This window comes from Oratosquilla oratoria, chromosome 6, assembly GCF_046742065.1.
Source record: "Oratosquilla oratoria isolate Oo_2021 chromosome 6, ASM4674206v1, whole genome shotgun sequence".
In the NCBI taxonomy this organism is placed as follows: Eukaryota; Metazoa; Arthropoda; class Malacostraca; order Stomatopoda; family Squillidae; genus Oratosquilla; species Oratosquilla oratoria.
Genome location: NC_134782.1, coordinates 5093375 through 5113374, shown reverse-complemented (window position 1 = coordinate 5113374; position 20000 = coordinate 5093375). Strand labels below are relative to the sequence as shown.

At 39.1% G+C, this 20000-nt stretch overlaps 1 protein-coding gene across 2 annotated transcripts; it reads right to left on the bottom strand.

Moving 5' to 3' along the window:
• Positions 1-3727: 3727 nt before the first annotated feature.
• Positions 3728-5807, bottom strand: LOC143026049 (pigment-dispersing hormone type 1-like). Of its 2 annotated transcripts, none has more exons than XM_076186041.1 (3): positions 5697-5807; positions 5031-5136; positions 3728-4443 (listed from the first exon to the last, which is right to left on the bottom strand). In XM_076186041.1, the coding sequence occupies exons 2-3, from the start codon at positions 5130-5132 to the stop codon at positions 4294-4296; spliced, it is 252 nt and encodes an 83-aa protein (XP_076042156.1). In that variant the 5' UTR covers positions 5133-5136; positions 5697-5807; the 3' UTR covers positions 3728-4293. The 2 variants fall into 2 exon arrangements, with proteins under 2 accessions (XP_076042156.1, XP_076042158.1); XM_076186043.1 differs by lacking the exon at positions 5697-5807 and adding an exon at positions 5603-5630.
• Positions 5808-20000: the final 14193 nt, after the last annotated feature.

The window sequence follows — 20000 nt, the reverse complement described above, 5'->3', positions numbered from 1 at the left end:
CCCATCATAGAGTGATACGTGTATCACTGTAACAAGAATTCTCCACCACCACTATCGCTACAAATCACTATTACCACTATTAATGTATACATCAACATTGCCACTACCACCCAGACACTATCACCAACACCTCTATTCCTTTGCACACCCCGATCTCTCCCAGCAACTGACCCCACGGCCCGTAAAGATGACCAAGACCTCAACAAGGATCGCCAGATTAGGATTCTCTCGACCCACCTTTCGTCACGTATCCCATACTCTTATGAGATGCTGTTCTTTAGCCTCCTTGAGAAACACTTCAACAATGAATTGAATGACGACACTAACTCCCATTAGATTGTATTGTGGCCCCACTTGTGAACTGTGGCCCACTAAGGGGTTCGTGGACCACATTCTGAGAACCACTATCCTGGAAAGTATTCCAGGGAGATGTTTCCAGACCCGAACCTGTAATGTGTATCAGTCACACATGTAAAACGGATCAATAAACTTTACATAATCCCATCTGAAACAATATTGTATTCTCTTGATTTATTTCCTTTTAAAAGATTATACCTGTGGAGTGATTACTGGATTAGTGGGTATGTGTATATGTTTCATAACGCTTTTATTCCACCCAGACATTTACTCGTTTCTCTTACTCTATAATTCACTTCTATCTCCACTCCTCCATTCACCACCACGTACAACCGCAGGGCATTGGGACGCCATCGTTGACCTCGTGAGCTCTGTGAAGGTTGCCAAAGTCGGTGTGGAAATATTGATGATAAGAGTCTAACACGCGGGTATCGAGGAACCTCATCAGGGACAATAGGAGGGAAACTCGCCGAGAGGGTAATGCGTTGGGGCTGCATGACTTAGCAAACGAGCGTGTCGCGGGATTAGGGACCAATACATTGGTAAGAGGAGAAGAAAGAGAATGAGAAAGGGAAAACAACGAGGGATGGAGGTAAGAAGAAAGAGAAGATTGTTAAGCAAACGAAGAATAGAACAACAACGGAGTGGAAGGACCGATGCATTGGTAAGAGTTGAAGAAAGACTATAAGGTTAAGAGAAAAAAAGAGAGAAAATAATGAAGAATAAAGTTAAATAAAGAAAAAACAGGAAGGAAGAAGGACCAATACGGTGGTAAGGGGAGAAAGAGAATAAGGTTAAGAAAGGAAAATACGAGGGAGGACAAGGAAAAGGAGAATAATGTTGAATAAAGAATGAAAAGTAAGATACACAGAAAAGAGAAAAGGAAGGAGACGTAAAGAAACAGACGAGTGATAAATGCAAAAGGAATAAAGAACATTTGGAGAGAAAGCAGTAAGAGGAGGAAAGCGTGGGAGAGAAGAATACAATAGTGAGGAGGTGCATTGGCGTCTGGAATGAGGTGTGGGGGAAGCAAGTAGGCGGGGAAAGGAGAGCGTCTGAGCCGCCAAGAGAAATGAGTTGGCGCCACGATAAAAGGAAATGAGAAAGACAAGAGAGGAAACTAGAATGCTAAATTCAAACAAGAGAAAGTGGAGGAGTAGAGGAAAGTGCTTCTCGTGAAGGAGAACATTGGTTACGTCGCAAATCATGATGAAGAAAAATCTCTCGTTGGTTTGAGTGCCGGTATAAAAAAAAAGTCGGTGAAGGAGAATTGGGAAAATGTAGTTTTGGATATGTGTTTGTATTTGTGTCTATCAGTATATACATCCTATTTGCCAAATGATTTTATTCAAGTCAAAGAAGCTCCTTGGGGTAAACTCCTTCAGCTCAGAGAAACCGTTGGGGTCAAATGGGATATCTCTTTATATTAAAAACGAATGCTTCTGAAATGGATTCTATATTATATGCAAAAAACCAAATCTTCTGAAAGGTAAAAGCTTCTGAAAGGGATTCTATCCCATATGAAAAAAAAACACATCTGAAGTGGATTCTACCTCATGTTCGAGAAACAAACGCTTCTGAAGAATATTCTACCCCATATACATGATGAATGACGTCATGTCGGTGTTTTCCTCCTCTGGGCGGGATATGCTGATGATTTATTGTTCTTTTCCCGCCATCAGGACCAGCTGCCCGCATTCCCCCACCTGAGCAAGTCTTGGTGCCTCTCTCTTTCAGGGGGAGAGGGGGAGAATGAATAAATAAGGTTATCCAAGGTAGATCCATAGGTTTGTGGGAGATGTGGGTGAAGAGGGAGGGAAGGAGAGGTGGGGAAGGGGAAGGAGGGGGAAGAGTGTGGAGGGAGGAAGGGGAGGGTGATGGGAAAAGAGAAGGTAGGGGGGAAGGAGGGGGAAGAGTGTGGGGGGAGGAAGGGGAGGGTGATGGGAAAAGAGAAGGAAGGGGGGAAGAGAGAGACAGAGAGGGGAGCAGGGGGAAGAGTGAGGAGGTGGAGAAGGAGGGGGAGTGAGGGCAGAAGGGGAGGGGAGGGAGAGGGGAAAGAAGGTGTGAAGGGGGAGGGGAAGAGGAAGGAAGTGAGGAAGGAGGAAATGGGAAGGGGAAGTGAGAAGGAAAGGGGAGGTGGGAAGGGGGAAGTAGGGGGTGAATGGGGAGGGGAAGAAGGAGGAATTGGGGGAGGAGGGAATGGGGAGGGGGACTAAGAGGGCAAGGGGAAGCGGGGAAGGGAGGGAGGGGGAAATAGGGGGTGAAGGGGGAGGGAGGAAGTTGGGAAAGAGAAAATGGAAAGAGAGAGAGGGAAGGGGAGATGGGGAGGGTGAGGGAGGGAGGAGAGTAGGGGGTATTTGGGAAGAAGGGGATGAGTAAGGAAATGGTGGGGAGGAGGGAGTTGGGGGAAGGGGAGGAGGAGGAAGGGAGGAAAGTAAGGGGAGAAGGGAGAGGGGAAGAGGGAGGAAGTGGGGAGGGGAAAGAAGGAGAAATTGGGGAAGGAAGAAATGGGGAGGAGTAGTGAGGGGGGAAGGGGAGGGAGAGGGAGGGAGAGCGTTGGGAGGGGACACAGTTGCAACGTGCAACAGAAAGTATGTTGGCCAGAAGACTGCAATTGACGCGATGTGTCTTGGGTTTTTCACTTCCCCGCCCGCGCGCGAGAGCAGCGTTGCAGGAACTGCAAATTAATTCTCAAGAAAATCAGTCCCTATATATTGTCTCCAAAATGAGAATGTTTGTCGAAGGAGAATCAAGTACACATTTCCGATATCTTATATTATCTATTTCATTGTTCTTTTATTGTTATTATTATTATTAATTCAATTATTAAATTTGTCATTATCAATGTTATTGTTATCATTATTACTATCATTGTTCTTATTCTTATCATTACTTTTTTATAATTTTGTTGTGATTATTATAATCATCAATATTATCTTTATTATTATCAACATTATCATTATTATTATCAATGTTATCATCATTTTAATTATCATCATTATTATCTTTATTATTATTATTACTATCGTTATCATTAAAATATTTTTTATTGTTACTATGGTCATCATTATTATTATTATCACCATTATTATCATTAGCATTATTATCATTGTCATCATTATTGTTGTTGTTGCTGTTATCATTATTATCATTACTATCATCATTATCTTTTATTATTGTTATTATCACTATAATTATCATTATTACTATGATCATATTTTTATTATTATTACTATCATTATTATCTACCTATATATTTATTTATTCTTGCTAAGAAGTGAATTTCCCCCTTAGACAAAGGCGTTCAAGAAGGTAAAGATAAAAGATGTTTCTGGTCATGCTGGGTTAAATAAATCACAGTACATTGCAACTGCTCCTTTATTGGCCTTCCTTAACGGATTCTAAAACATATAACAGGTTCCCCACTGGTATCTGGTGGTATCCACTGTGTTGGAAAAAATATCAACTGAATGAATACCTGTGGTACTCCGCTACAGTTACCAGTCGATGGTACACAGATGGTACGCAGGTCTTCAAGTAAGTTATTTTAAATAGAAAACTCAATTCAACTACAAAACACAACAACCCAATACTCCCACAGAGCATGTAGGGATTAGGTAAGACTTTAAAATTCATAAACTTTAAAAATGAGTGGCATCTGCGTAGTCCAGTAAACAACAGAATTTCTAAGAATGCGTTTTGTGTTTTTTTTTCCTTTATTCTTTTAACAATTTAGATGGTCTGGTTGAGGTGAATGTTGAACTGACTTGAGTGGTGTTTGTGGAATAAACCAAATTAGTCTAATCTAGTGTTCTAAAGTCACCATTTAGTCTCAGCGTGTGAGGAAACACGTTGTGACTTACACTAATCATTTGGATATTCAGTCAATTTCAAAGATGATTTTTTCTTCTTTGTTGGTACGAAAGGGATGAAGAATTATCTTCTGCCGACCTTGTGGATGAGATGGGGCAGGCCCAGGATGGTGTTGATGGCACCAGTGCCATGCCTTTTCGGCTTGGCCTCCGGCAGGAGGCCAGAGGGCGTCTGGGCTAGTCGCAGGACCTCCCCCAGAAGGGTCGCAAGAACCTGAAAGACAGAGTCAGGAAGATCTTAGTAAGCCCAAACTGAGACGTTGGCGACTTCCTGTTGCTGAATTGAAGTGCAGTTTGAACTTTTCTCTCAACTGAAATGCTTCTAGATGTACTACTTCAGCATTTCAAGTGAGAGAGAAGTTCTAACTGCACTTCATTTTAGCAACAAGAAGTTGCCTTTTCTCTGTGCTGCGTCTTCTGAGTCTCACTATGCGTTTAGGCATAGACGTTGGGTCTCGACCTGGGGTCGTGACCTCCCCTGAAGGGGCCAGAGAGTTTCACAAAAGGGTCCGAAAGATGGGAGCTAGTGAGAGTTAGTGGATGCGTGACGATTAAGTGGGCTTTGAGATATTGGACAATAGTATCACATAAACACACAGTCCATAAGAAAAACAACGAAGAACTTATCTAAAATAATTAGGTGAAGAGAACCAGAAGAACAGCATTTAATAAGGGTACACGAGAAAAAACAATGAAGAACTCTTGATTCAAGACACTGAGATGAAAAGAACGAAGACAGATCAAAAAGTGACCAGGGCTGTAAGTAGAAAATATAACTTTGTGAGTGTTGACGTCACTTACCTGTTGGTCTACGTAGTCGACATTTTCTTGCGCTTCGGTCGGGTAGAAGGCGAAGGCGAAAACAACCAGGATCAGGGTTACCAACGATACAGCGAAACGCATCCTTCTGCAGGGAGAACAAGAACGCCTGAACTCAGAAGCTCCAAACGCTGAAAAGGTGACAGTGTCCCCACACAGACACACACACACACACGCACGCAGACATTATTAAAGTTTGCAGCAGCTTCTGCTTTCATGTTAATTTTTCTTTACTGCCATTCAACAACTTCTTATGTTGGTAAGCTGTCGAGAGACCAGAGCCTCAAGTGTCATGTAGTTCATCAGGCACTAATACTGTTGCAATGCCATGAACTGCTTAGCTTCTTCGATCGAATGACTCTTAGATGAATAAAATCGTCTGGCGTCAGATAGGACACATTTATAGAATGTCGGAAGGTCAGATAAGATTTGTTTTCTTTAATTTCGTCCCTTTTCCGTACCTGACGACACTTATTCCTTCTATTCTTCTGGCGCCAGGCGATTTTATTCACATTCGAGGCACGTCCTTGGCAGCAATGAGACCCCTACCGTACCGGGTGGCTTCTGAAGTTTAGAAGACTCGAACTCGGGGCAAGCTTCTGGAGGAAGACTCGGAGGGTGAGGGGTTGGTGAAGGTCAGTATCTTACCTGTGAGAGGGAGAAACTGGAGGAAGACCTTAGGGAAGAAGAGGAGACCCAGAAAGTGTCACTTCTTGAGAGCTTTTGGTGGTCGAGTCAGGGAGGTGGACCCTCTTATAGTGCCTATCCTGAGACCCTTCAGCCAACTCCAAGCCTCCACAGTCGAAGGGTTAATCTTTTCCCTCTCTGTCTTGTCGCTACAGGCACTGATTTTTTATTTGCTTGCTGTCACTTCGATGGCTTGACAATTAACATTTTTCCTGGGGTTATTTTTTCTTCTTCTCATCCTTAAAAAAAAAGAAAAAAAAAGTCCCTTCCACGCAAGTTGAGGCCCTCACTCCATAAGATCTTCATTTTGCCCTCCTTCTTCTCCTTCTCTTTCTTCTTCGTCTCTTTTGTTCAAGACTTCATCTTTATTGGTGCTTTGGTTTTCTCCATTTGGTTTCTAGATTTTTTTTTTATACATACATACATATACCAAGGCTTTTTCCCCCTTACAAGGGAGGTAGCCTTTTTTTTATAATCTTATTTTTCCTAATCAGATCTTTTCATAATTTTGTCATAATTCAGTTTTGCATTACCACATGCTGACCATTCACTTGTCTAAAGGAATATTATAAACTCTAATTATGTTATTAAATAAAAAAAAAAATCACGATCATGCTGTTCTCATTATATACTTCCAAAGGCGTTTTCCCTCTTATCCTTATAATGGAGGTGGCCAGCAAACGTCAACCCTTCTCTCATCCCACACCTATTTCTCTTCCCTTTCATCTTAATTCGTTGTGTATTTATACATACATTTACAAAGGATTTACAAAGGCGGAGCATACCCACAGGAGACCTTTTGATCCATATCTAGGTCGGATGCGAAAAAAAAATCATATTAATAATAAGATGATAAATAAAAACTATAATAATGTAAATAACAAATAAAATACATAAATAAATGCATAGGTATAGTTAAATAATAAACAAACAGGTAAATAGTAAATAATAATAGATTGACATATAACTAATAATAAATGAAAATCAGACAGACAAAAGATAACAAAACAAAAACAAATAATATAAGATAAATTATAATCATTACAGCATCTTACTTAGGTATTTATCTAAATGATTCTTAAAGCTTCGAACTGAACTACATTGCACTACCTGTGCAGGAAGTTTATTCCATTCATTAACTACACGGTTGGCAAAGTTGTTTCTACCCATTTCCAAATTGAATCTATTTCCGGACAGTTTGAGACCATTGTTTCTTGTCTGATTCTCATTCAATGTGAAAATTTTGTCATTTTTGATGTTGTCAATTCCCTTTAAAATCTTAAAGACCTGTATCTAGTCACCTCTGAGTCTACGCTTTTTTAGGGAAAACAGATTCATGTGTTTTAGTCGATTTTCGTATGATTTATTTTTGATATTTGTAATCAGTTTTGTGGCTCGCCGTTGTACTTTTTCCAGTCTGTCAATGTCTTTAATGAGATTCGGTGACCATACGGAAACAGCATATTCCAAATGTGGACGAACTAACGATTTATATAGCTTGTTAATGAGTGATGGACTTTTGAAATCAAAAGATCGCGCAATCAGTCCCAGAATCTTATTTGCTTTCTCAGAGGCTGAAATACACTGCTTGGATGATTTGAGGTCGTTACTGATAATTACGCAGAGATCTTTTTCACTATCCACTTTTGTTAACGAATTTCCAAATAACTTGTAATCGTACTTACTGTTATTTTTACCTATGTGCATTACCTTGCATTTACTTGTGTTAAATTTCATTAGCCACTTTTCAGACCATTGCTGTAATTGATCTAAATCTTCTTGAATATCTAATTGGTTTGAGTGATCATTTGCCACTCCGCACAGTTTTGTATCATCAGCAAATTTGGAAACAGTAGATTTTAGTCCATGGTCTATATCATTTATATATACTATGAATAGAAGTGGCCCAAGAACGGAACCCTGAGGAACTCCACTTGTAACATTTTTCCATCCAGAAGTTTTTCCATTTAAAACAACTCTCTGTTTTCGACCATTCAACCAATTACTAGTCCAACTTAATAGGCTACCACTTATTCCGTGTAAAGCTAATTTAGTAATTAGTCTTTCGTGTGGGACGGTATCAAAAGCTTTTGTAAAGTCTAGATATATTAAATCTATATTGTTTCTTTTGTCATAATTCGAAATAACTGTGTTGTAGAATTCGAGTAATTTAGTCACGCAAGAACGTTTCCGTCTGAAACCATGCTGGCTATCATTTATCAAACGGTTACTTTCTAAATGATGTTCGATAGCATCTCTGATGATAGTTTCCATTATTTTTCCTACAATTGAAGTCAAACTTATAGGCCTATAGTTATTTGGTTTCTTTTTGTCACCTTTTTTGAATATGGGAGTAACGTTAGCTAGCTTCCATTCTCTTGGAACATCTCCGGATATGATGGATTTCTTGAAAATAATTTCTATTGGAACAACAATCTCATTTTTCATTTCCTTTAAGATTCTTGGATGCATATACCAAGGCTGTTTCCCCCTTACAAGGGAGGTAGCCAAAAAAGAAAAGGCATAAAATCATTCCCACCCATTCCATCCCTGAATACACTCCACACCCCTCCACCCTCCCTCTTATCTTAGCACCTCCTGGATGACGGGTCATCCCTGCACCTTGTCCACTGCCCTGCGTCAAATTTTGCTCACACATACCACCTCACCCCCCCACCCATTCCACCTCATGCATCACAACATCATCCATATGCACTCCTGTCTTCTGTCCTCTCCCGTCCTTCCTCAACATGCATTCCCCTCTTCCCCAAAGCCCCCTTCACCCCATCCATCCACCTCATCATAGGACGTCCCCTCATGTTCACTCCCTCCACATCTGCCTTCCATACCTCTTTTACTAGTCTTTCTTTACTCATTCTTTCCATGTGTCCAAACCATCCTAATACTCTTTCATCAACCCTATCTCCCAACTCCCTTTCCACCCCTGTTCTCCTCACCTCTTAATTTCTCACTCTATCTAGCCTAGTAACCCCCATCATACTTTTCAGACACCTCATCTCAAACACATTCAAACTCCCTTATAAAAATATGAATCATTAAAACAGATGAGTTTTTATGAACTTGTTATCAGTATAGGGCATGGATTCTGACATCTCATTCTGTGTCTATCCCAATCATCTCCTTCGCCGCCATTGTCGTGACGCGTTCTTCTGGTTCCTCCATCCCCAAATCACATCGTCCTCATTCCCGCATTCAGTGCCCAGCCAAGCATCACTCCATCCTCCACCACGTCCTTCATATGCATGTCCAACCTCCCACTCCTCCTCAAAAACATCCTGAAGACGCAGGTTATGGGAATAGTTTCAGCCGTCAACCATGCCGGTTACAACCTTGGGTAAAGAGGAAGGATGTTGTGGTAGGAGACTTTGCAAGCAAGCAAGCAAGCCGGAAACACAAAAATATGTTGCTGCACCTGAAGGAACCTGTCATGCTGTGGCTCGCATTGGGGCCTGGCACCTGGATCTGGCAGGCTCTGTTGACCCAACAAATTCCTGGTAAGAAGGTAAGAAGATTTGGCCAAGATTTGTGTGGTTGTATCTATTAGATATCGGCGTTATTAGAGTATAGAATTCATCTGAATAGTACATTCTAGATAGTTAACTCATATATTGAAAAAAAAAATAATGCTGAATATTCTGCAAAATACTTGACTTTGATAAAGTATTAGCCAAGAATAGCGGAAGGTGGGTATGATACATTTTTTTCTGTGCAATTGGACATGCCGAAACTGTTGTTACGGTGCATTTGGTAGATATTATATATTGTCTACTTCCAATTTCATAGGAAGCATGATTGTTCCGCCTTTTTTACAAGTTGAATTATCTTAACACTACAGAATACGTTCCAATATTACCCAAGGGATAATACTCATCAGTATGACAATCATGAATATATACGTTTTAACGGTAGAACCAACGTATTTGTTCTATGTAAGTTGTGTAGCTAATAACAATTGTTTATTCTTATTATAATATTAAATAAAATATATTCTAATGTTTATTTATAATACTTTTTATCAACTATATATTTTTCATTTTTATTGTAATGTTTATCTCGATTGTCGACAATAAAGTCGTCTGAAAGGCTAGCAACCTGTCAATCAAACAAAGTCGTTCTCTAAGAGTGAAGTGTGAATAATCGGTTATGTGTTTATTGTGTAGCGTTGTTTTACCAATCCATGATGATTTATTAGACAAACAATAATATTAATAACCAAATGAAAATGGAAAAGATAAAAGAAAGTGATATTTATTTAAAATAGACGTTGAACATTGTAAACATAACATTGAGAAATGATAGCTGATGAAGTTAAGCACTTGACTTGTTAACACGCTTGGCAGTGATGATATATTTTTGAATTGAAAATACACTCTATGTAGATAAGAAAGAAAGAAAAAATCTCAGCTGTAGTTTGGACAGTGCATTTGGCAATAGGAAGGATAGACAGTCACCTCAGATGGACAGGTAAGTTTTTCAAAAATAATTTCAAATTTTTGTTTGTTCAAACGATCCCGAAATGGTAACCAAGACTACTAATTCAGAATTACGTATTCACATTTTGTATCGATTTCTTCCCCCAAGTAGCGCCATGAAATAATAAAAAATTTGAGTAATCTAAATCCCAGAAGTTGAACATCATTTGCAAACGATAACTTGTGAAAACGTACATTCATTATCTGAAAATTCGTTTAGAATTTGGTTGCAATTAAAAAGATACACACACACACACACACACACACACACACACACACACACACACACACACACACACACACACACACACACACACTATATATATATATATATATATATATAAATATATATATATCTATATATATATATATATATAAATATATATATATGTATATGATACACTATCCAGCCAGTTGCAATTAATATTTAAATGTCATGTGTAGAATTATGGGCTGGCGTATCAGCAGAGTGCGGCTTCCTTGCCTACATCATAAGTTTTGTGTGTGGATGGGAAGCCCACCAGGTAAGAATACCAGGTAAGAATATATATATATATATATATATATATATATATATATATATATATATATATATATATATATATATATATATATATATATATAATATGTATGTATTTATGTGTGTATATTGTAGATAATGGCATGATGATGACAATTAGCAATTCTTATGTTTAATTGCTGTCAATAATATGTCTTTGGCGTATTAAAAAAGTGTGAATATCTACGGCAAAAGGTCGTAACAGACGTACTACTTCAAAAGTTAGGTTATTTGCCAGGTCCGGTGTAGTACGGTGACAGAAAAATTAAAATGAAACATTTATACACTTTATGTATAAAATATATATATATATATATATATATATATATATATATATATATATATATTTAACAATAAACTATAAGTTAACAATTTTGGCCTATTTAAACAACGGAAACGGAATTATGAAAGATGAAAATATGCAAATCAATGGTACAGTAAAAGGAAAATACAAACATGAAAACTTACAAAGCGGATTAAAAGACTCCGTGCATTTACTTATTGCTAAACCTAAGTTTAAGATAAAACGTCTAGTCACCACGCGTAGCACTGTAGTACAACAAAAGGTTAACCAGAGCAACACTTAAAACAAAGGGGTTTACCTTAAATTTACGGAAAGCGGCAGCCTCCTCTTCGTTGAAAGATGGAAAAAAGCCTCGAGTACAAATGCAAGACAAAAAGGGGGGCGGGTAGATAGTTTGAAGCTGGGTGTAAGGAGGAGGTTAGGGGTGTTAGTAGAAGACGACAGTATAGAAAATGAAGGAAGTTAAGTGTAACAGAGTGGGGCAGACCCACTTGCATGGTTTCTATAGAATTGGTTGGAAGGACGTATTGAGATTGACCAGGGGGTGCGTTCGGATTTTTTTTTTTTTTTTTTTGTATATGCATGTTTTATTTTTGCCTTTATATAGGTTATTGAATTTCAAGGGGTATTAGTGGTTTATCCACTAGCAAGGGGAGGGTCGGAGTTACTCTGTCGTTACATGCATATTGTTTTGATAACAAGTGCGATTTGTAACCGGCTCCTCAGGGAGTTTGTGATGTTATTATTTTCTTTTATTTATCTCTTTAGTTATTTAATTGTTCTTTGGCGTTCTCCTTATAAATCTATCATTTGATGGTGGAATTGATTTTATTATATGACACGTATTATCTTTTTTTTTCAATAGGAAGTGTTTTCCTATCCTACTTCAACTGGTAGCTAACAAGCCTAACCCAGTTACAAAACTTAAAATTACACACAAGAAATGCACGTAACAAAAATCAAAACCTTAATACTAATCACAGCATAGTAGAAAGGGTTACAAGAAAGAAAAAACTACAAAGGTGGCAACTTGACATTGCACGAAGCACACATGTCCGGCCGACAATTGATAACTGTTGCCATTCGAACATTATTTAAATAAAATTAAATACATCCGTAATGCCACGTCCACACGGTCGAGCACTGTCCGCCGGGCACGAGGGCTTTGTTCGACAACGGGCAATTTCATCGGGCAAACCATCAAACTGTCCGATCCCGGCGCCATTTGCGGGCAGTGGATGGAGGGCTGACATCGCTGCCAAACGCATGAGGTGAGGTGCGAGCAAAGTTAGCAAACCCACTCAGTACAGACCGAAGTTACCTTACTACCACGTCCGCACCTAGTACTAGTGTGTACTGGTCTCGACAAGACGTGCTATTGGTGCTATGCTTTTCCTCATATTTGTCTCTTGCCTTTGTATATATGGCTCCACTTTCGAAAGGAGAACAGAAAAACTGCTTATGTTCATTCTCATGTAATTGCAAAACGATTGTTCATTTTCATCCAGCAATTCACGTAGGATTGTCACTGAGCTTCCCATTAAATCACTTCTTTGTAACCACTCCCGGCATCAGATATGTCTCCGTGATTTCTTGTTTTTCTTTTTAATGCAGGCAGCAATTATAATGCTGTAAAGTGCTACCTTCTTTCCAAGTATGGCGGGAACCATGGTTATCGTACCGCACTGAACCACTCCCTCCCAACCTCTGCTTGCGGCCAACTAACCTCCAACCACCATCGTCAGCCGTGTGGACACTTCGCGGGCAGAGTCTGCGAACTTTGCCCGGTAAGGGCAAAGTCCGCCAGGCACAGCTCGACCGTGTGGACGCGGCATAAGACGCAGCGTACGTCTTGACAAATGGTATCTGAGATTCAAAAAAGGACCAGTTGCAAGAAATCTGGTTACGTTATAAATTAAACATTGTAAACTACAAAGAAAGAAATATAACCACAGAGTAATAGAATAATACAACTTGGCAAAAATGACTAACGGCCACGGCTACTTTGACCTGAGCGCAAGGCCTCAACAAAAGAATGCCCCTGACTAACTACACAGCTGACAGGTGGCCGAAAAGGGGGGGGGGACTGAGTGCTGGCCGACGACTGACCATCACTACAAAAATGAAAACCACGTGACATCGGGATACGTGACATTGCTCAGTACAGCGAACAAGAACAAGACGGCGTAGTTCAAGAGGCAATCTTTATAGAAGATCAGCAAAGGACATTACAGCACTTAGGTAGGTTAGTCAAACTAGTAGAGGTTTTGGTACCAACGTCCCGAACTTGTGAGTAACATATACAGGGAAGTGAATATGTTTTGTGACTTCTCCTTTGATAATTATGTGTAACACTTGGTTCTTGTGTGAATTCATTCCGCCTTGAGAATGAAGTTGTGTAATTTCGGATCACTGGTACCGAAATCTCTACTAGTTTGACTACCCTGCCTCAGTGGTGTAATTTCCTTTGTTGATCTATAAAAGGATTACAAAAGAAGAGCATGCCGACAGGAGACCTTTTGGTCCATAATTAGGTCGGATGCGGATACATATATATTATTTATATATATACATACATATACATGTATAAATGGGCAGGAAACATTTTCTTAAACAAGTAGCCCCCAAAAAACATTTAAGACAGGCACATCAAACAACCCTCACAAGAGAAACAATGGTGAAAAATACGAACCTCATAATCATATGCCAAGATACTCGTCGCCTCTCCATCTTTGAAGCACTATTAATCAAAGATATGAAACCTAGTCTAAACATCCAGGCGTCCAATCATGCGCTACCGAGCATGAGGAGGAACTCTGTTGCCGGGCAAAACCAACACGAGCACAGGGAGAGATCACCCGATCGGACGAACCAATCAACACCAAGAACGAGTACATAACACAGCCCTTAAATACCATCCATCTGACATTTTCAGTTCAATAGCAACTCTAACATAGAGACAGCCACTATACCAAGCCACTAAAGGGGTTTTTACATGGTCAAACATCTTGGCCAGCACATTTGACAACACGATGTTTGAGAGTATGTTTGAACATGTGAAAGGGGTGAACATGTTGGACGGATGTCTGATCTGGCCTGACTTTTGTGGGCGGAGCTTGCTCGTTCATGTCCATGCATGAACGTCTGAACACGCATCAGTCTCCAACCGTCATACATACTCAAATCTCGCAGAGGTAACATCTATAGCAGCTCCTTCAGTGACAGACTTCCCGATTATTTCCAAAATGAATGATACGTGTGCCGGTAAGGACAAGGAAAAGGAAATTATGGTAGATTTCATTGACATATATAGGAAGCATATGGCATTGTGGAAGGTGAAATCGAAAGAATACTCTAATAGGAATTTAAGAAATAAAGGTATATATGAATTGCATGGAAAGCTAAAAGAACTTGACCCTCAGTGCACGCGGGATGATGTGATGAAAAAATCAACTGTCTTCGTAGTTCCTTAAGAAGGCATGGCAAGCATCTGGTATAATCCTAGATAAGGTGCTAGTTGCGATGAGAGCTGAAAATCTCGAGTCTTGGAGAGGTCTGTCCGTTGCTAAAAAAAACGCAATGTTGTGCTCAGCCGTTCATGAGGGCTAATGGACTTTCTCATAACGGTGTCTTTACAAGTAATGAATGGAGTGACCAAATGCAGAAGTTCTAAATATGTTGATTCGTCCATGCGCCATTCATCTGGGTGTTATTTCAGTTCCTTCATTAAGTTGGTATGAGAAATGTGTTCCCTTTTCAGTAACCAGTCCTTTGTCCACTTTGAACGTTTCCTTTTCTTTTCGTTGAGGGCAGTCACTATCCCAATTGCTATCACCACGTCTTGAGTAAGGGACTTGTTGCCCCTTCTCCTCTTGGCACCGACTGAGGTTGTCTGTCTGTTTGGTCTGAACGTGTAACAACTCTTCAAGCATGTTTTGTTGGAGGTTTGATGAGCGAGTTGGCCAACATGTTTGATTGTGTAAAACCCCCTTAAAGAAGAGTCAAGAGACTCGAAATCTTAACACGTTAAGACAAAAAGATAGTCTTAAAGAAAATACATAAAGCAGAACTAGCAATCACACACGCACGCACACACACACACACACACACACACACACACACACACACACACACACACACACACACATATATATATATATATATGTATGTATGTATGTATGTATATATTATGTATATGAAATAGATAATGATAAATGACAAACATATAAACAGATAAATGTTATTAATTTATAATAGAAAAGTAAATAAGAAATAGATAAATCATAGTAGTAATAGATAAACAGATAAAATTAAATGAATTACAGCATATTACTTAGGTATTTACCTAAAAGTATCTTAAAATTTCTAACTATTATATTGTACTGCCTCTGCAGGAAGTTTATTAAATTCATTTACTACACGGTTGGCAAAGTTGTTTCTACCCACTTCCAAATAATCTACTTCCTGACAGTTTGTGACCATTATTTCTTGTCGAATTCTCATTCATTGTGAAAATTTTGTCATGTTTAATGCCAATTCCCGAAGGCCTGTATCAAATCACCCCCGTTTTTTAAGGAAAATAGATTTTTACCTTCGACATAGATTGCCTCTTGAACTGCGCAACCTAGTTTCCTGTTTTAAGCAAGTTAACAAGACAATTGCGAATTGTCATCATGCCATTATCTACAACATTTCTTGCCAGAGGGAGAACCTCCCGCCAAAGTATATATATATATAAATATATATATATATATATATATATATATATATATATATATATATATATATATATATATATATATATATATATATAGACATATACACATATAGACATATACACACACAGATCTGTGTATATATATATATATATACACACACACACACATATGTATGTATATATATATGCATATATATATAGACATGTATATATATATATATATATACATACATATAATATATATATTGTATATAATACATTATATATATATATATATATATATTATATACATACATATATATATATATATATGTATACATACATGTATATAATATATATATATATATATATATATTTATATATATATATATATATATATATATACATACATACATACATACATATACCAAAGGCTTTTTCCCCCTTACAAGGGAGGTAGCCAAAAAGAAAAAGGCATAAAAACATTCCCACCCATTCCATCCCTAATACACTCTACTCCCCTTTACCCTCCACTTCCCTCTTATCTTGGCACCTCCTGGATGACAGGTCATCTCTGCATCTTGTCCACTGCCCTGGGTCAAAGGCAGTATCGCAAGACACAGCACATCCGCAGCAAGGCCGCTTCATTAAATCGGCGACCCCCCTCCCCGTCCCCTCATGCAGAAAAGAACAATACGGGGAGAAATCCCTTCGGGCTGCGTCAAATTTTTCTCGCATATACTACCTCACCCCCCATTCCCCCACCCATTCCACCTCATGCATCACATCATCCATATACAACCATTCTCCATTCACCCCTGTCTTCTGTCCTCTTCCGTCCTTCCTCAACAGACATTATCCTCTTCCCCAAAGCCCCTTTCACCCCCATCCATCCGTCTCATCCTAGGTCGCCCCCTCATGTTCACTCCCTCCACATCTGTCTTCCATACCTCTTTTACTAGTCTTTCATTACTCAATCTTCCATGTGTCCAAACCATCCCAATACTCTTTCATCCACCCTATCTCCCAACTCCCGTAACACCCCTGTTCTCCTCCTCACTTCCTCACTCCTCACTCTATCCAGCCTAGTAACACCTATCATACTTCTCAGACACTTCATCTCAAACACATTCAAACTCCTTCTCTCTTCCTCTCTTATGTTCCATGTTTCTGCCCCATACAGTGCTGTTGGCACAATCACTCCTTCATACAATCTCCTCTTAGCATCTATTCCCAAATGTCTATTCCTCATTACACTTTTTAATCCACCAAGGCATTTACTCGCTTCTCTCAATCTACATTCTACCTCCACCTCCACTCCACCCTTTCCTGCCACATTCGCACCCAAGTATCTAAAACTATCCACTTCCTCCAGTCGCTCTCCCTTAATACTCACTTCCAGTCTGCTGCCACCTTCACCCCTTGTACATCTCATCACCTTACTTTTACCCACATTTATCTTCAACTTTCTTCTTGCAGACACTCTCCTAAACTGTCAACAACTTCCTCAATCCCTCCTCCGATCCTGCCACAAGCGCAGTGTCGTCCGCAAACAACAGCTGGCTCACCTCTCACTTTTCTCCACTTTCTACAATACCAATCCCTGACTCACCACCCTTGCATTTACCTCTCGCATTATCCCATCCATGTGTAAGTTGAACAGCCAGGGCGACATAACGCATCCCTGACGAAGTCCCACCTTAACCTCGAACCACTCACTCTCTCCATTTCTAATCCTGACACATCCTCTACTACTCTCATAAAAACTCTTGACAGCTTCTAGAAGCTTTCCTCTTACCCCGTATATCTGCAAAACCTCCCACAGTGCCTTCCTGTCTACCCTGTCATAAGCCTTTTCCAGATCCATAAAAGCCCCAAAAACATCCTTACCTTTTCTTATAGCTTTCTCACATATCTGTCTTACCACAAAAATCTGATCTACACAACCTCTACCTGTCCTAAATCCACATTGCTCCTATCCAATCACTCCATATATATATATATATATATATATATATATATATATATATATATATATATATATATATATACATTAGATACACACACACACACACACACACATATAATATATATATATATATATATATATATATATATATATATATATATTATATTATAGATACATAGAAGACTTCCTGGAAGAGGCTTACGCCTGTGACTCCAGATCCACATTTACACTGTTGACTTTCCATTAGGATTATTAGATATAGTTCCTTTCAATACAAATGGCTCAAAACGAGGATCAAGTCCTCTTGCAGTAAATCCAGCAGCAATTGATCGTTTTCCTCCTGGCTGTTTGGACTCCGATATACAAGGGTTAAAGCAAGTTTCTCCCCTTGAAGCGTAATTTCCAGGCAACAATATTCACAGAAACATGATACCAGATCAACTTTGCTATACTTGATGCCACTTCTCACATATATCAAGAGACCTCTACCTTCATTACCCATGACATTAATTTCTTCCATCTCGTATCCTTCAATGTTGTATTCTTCAAGATATCTTCGATATCTGAAGTGCTTAGGTTTAACTTCAGAGAGGGCAATAATGTTAGGCTTGTCACTTAAGGTATCAAGTAATGACCTTAATTCTAAAATCTTATCAAAAGTATATACATCCACATTTGTAAATATAACACTAAACTTTCTATTTACATTATTTACATTCCCAGCATATGACATACTTGGGCTGATTTCTACTCTGGCCGTGGTCTCTGATCTTCCACCTTGACAACCCTTCGGTTCCAGGGTGGGTCCTGACCACATGCTTCCCCTCTCCCTGGTCCGTTAAGTTTTTTGCCTTCTTCAACAATTCTTTATCCATTTCTCTCTCTCTCCTGGTTAAATCATAGGACACCCTAAAAATCTTCAGGTTGTCGTCCTTGCCCAAATCCTTTATGTTTCTAAATACATTATTTCTCGCTTCTGAGTCAGTCAGTACAGTCAGTATCGGGCGATCTCGACCTGCTACTCTTTTTCCAAGCCTAATCACTTTAACCATCTTATCCTCACGAACCTCACATGTATTCAGATTTTTCTTTTTTTGACAATATGTCTGTCATGATTAATTCTTTCCTGGAACATGTTTGAATTACTTTCTTGGACATTGTACACCACTATGTTGTTTTCTCTCATTTTCATATTATTTAGTTCTTGCAAAACTGTAGTCATATCCATTACCTCCTGTTTACTCTGAGATGCCGACAAATTCCCCCCACTTGCCCCTTGTACCACATTTACTTCTTTAGTACTTAATTCCCTCATTTCCAGTATACTGATTTCAGCTTTCACCATTCGTGAGCTCAAATCTTGTAGAGTCTCCCTGTCTTTTTCCATATGTTCATTAGTATCCACTGCTTTAGCCTCCAGAACTGCTACTCCTCCATTAACGTTGTTAAAATCATCTTTATTCATTTTAACTGCTTCACGTATCTCCCTAACCTCTTCCTGCAGTAGATCTTGTTTCTCGATTAAGTCTGCTTGCATCTTCTCCAATTTCTCTATATGTGATTTTAATTTTGCACACCCTTTCTTACAAGAGACACAGTGCCACGTAAACTAGGATTCTGCCTCTTCTACCATAAATCGATAAATCTCATCAGGTATCCTCTCGCATTTGGCACGATACCAAGTTATACAAATATCACATAAGAGTTCCTTATCATCATCTCTTACCAGTTTACTGCATCTCCTACAGCAATCACATGCATTATCACTTCTTCCCTCTGTCGAAGCTTACTTTTCGTCTACCTCCACCAGGGGCAGAGTCGATCTGTTTACTTGCCATATTTTGCGGGATCACCAGTAATATGCAAGTTTAGAGTTTACCTCTGCTTAAATATGACTCTAACAAGCTTGTGCTGGCTAAAGATGATACTGTGTAGCAGCAAAACAACGTTGATATCACCGACTAATGCTTCTCACCTTTATCTGACGAGCTTTACGTTTAATTATATATTTACCTCTGTCTTCTGGGTCTTGAATGACATTTTTGAGTCTTGAATATACAAATTCTTGAGTCTTGTAAAATTGAGGTTGTTACTTGATTAGTTGCTACTTGCTGTCAACAGTCACGATCAGTAGCCGATATGACGTCATGTCGCTAATCGTAACACTAATTTCTGGTAAGCTTACGTCAATATTCTAATCTATTTCTTCCCTTTTCTTCCTTACTCTTGTCAACTTCTTAACTG

Bases quoted from the DNA above. Each gene is read 5' to 3' on its own strand.
- LOC143026049 (XM_076186041.1), bottom strand. From the start codon at position 5,132: ATGCGTTTCGCTGTATCGTTGGTAACCCTGATCCTGGTTGTTTTCGCC. The intron at 4,444-5,030 runs GTAAGTGACGTC...TCTGTCTTTCAG, and splicing joins TCGACTACGTAGACCAACAG to GTTCTTGCGACCCTTCTGGG.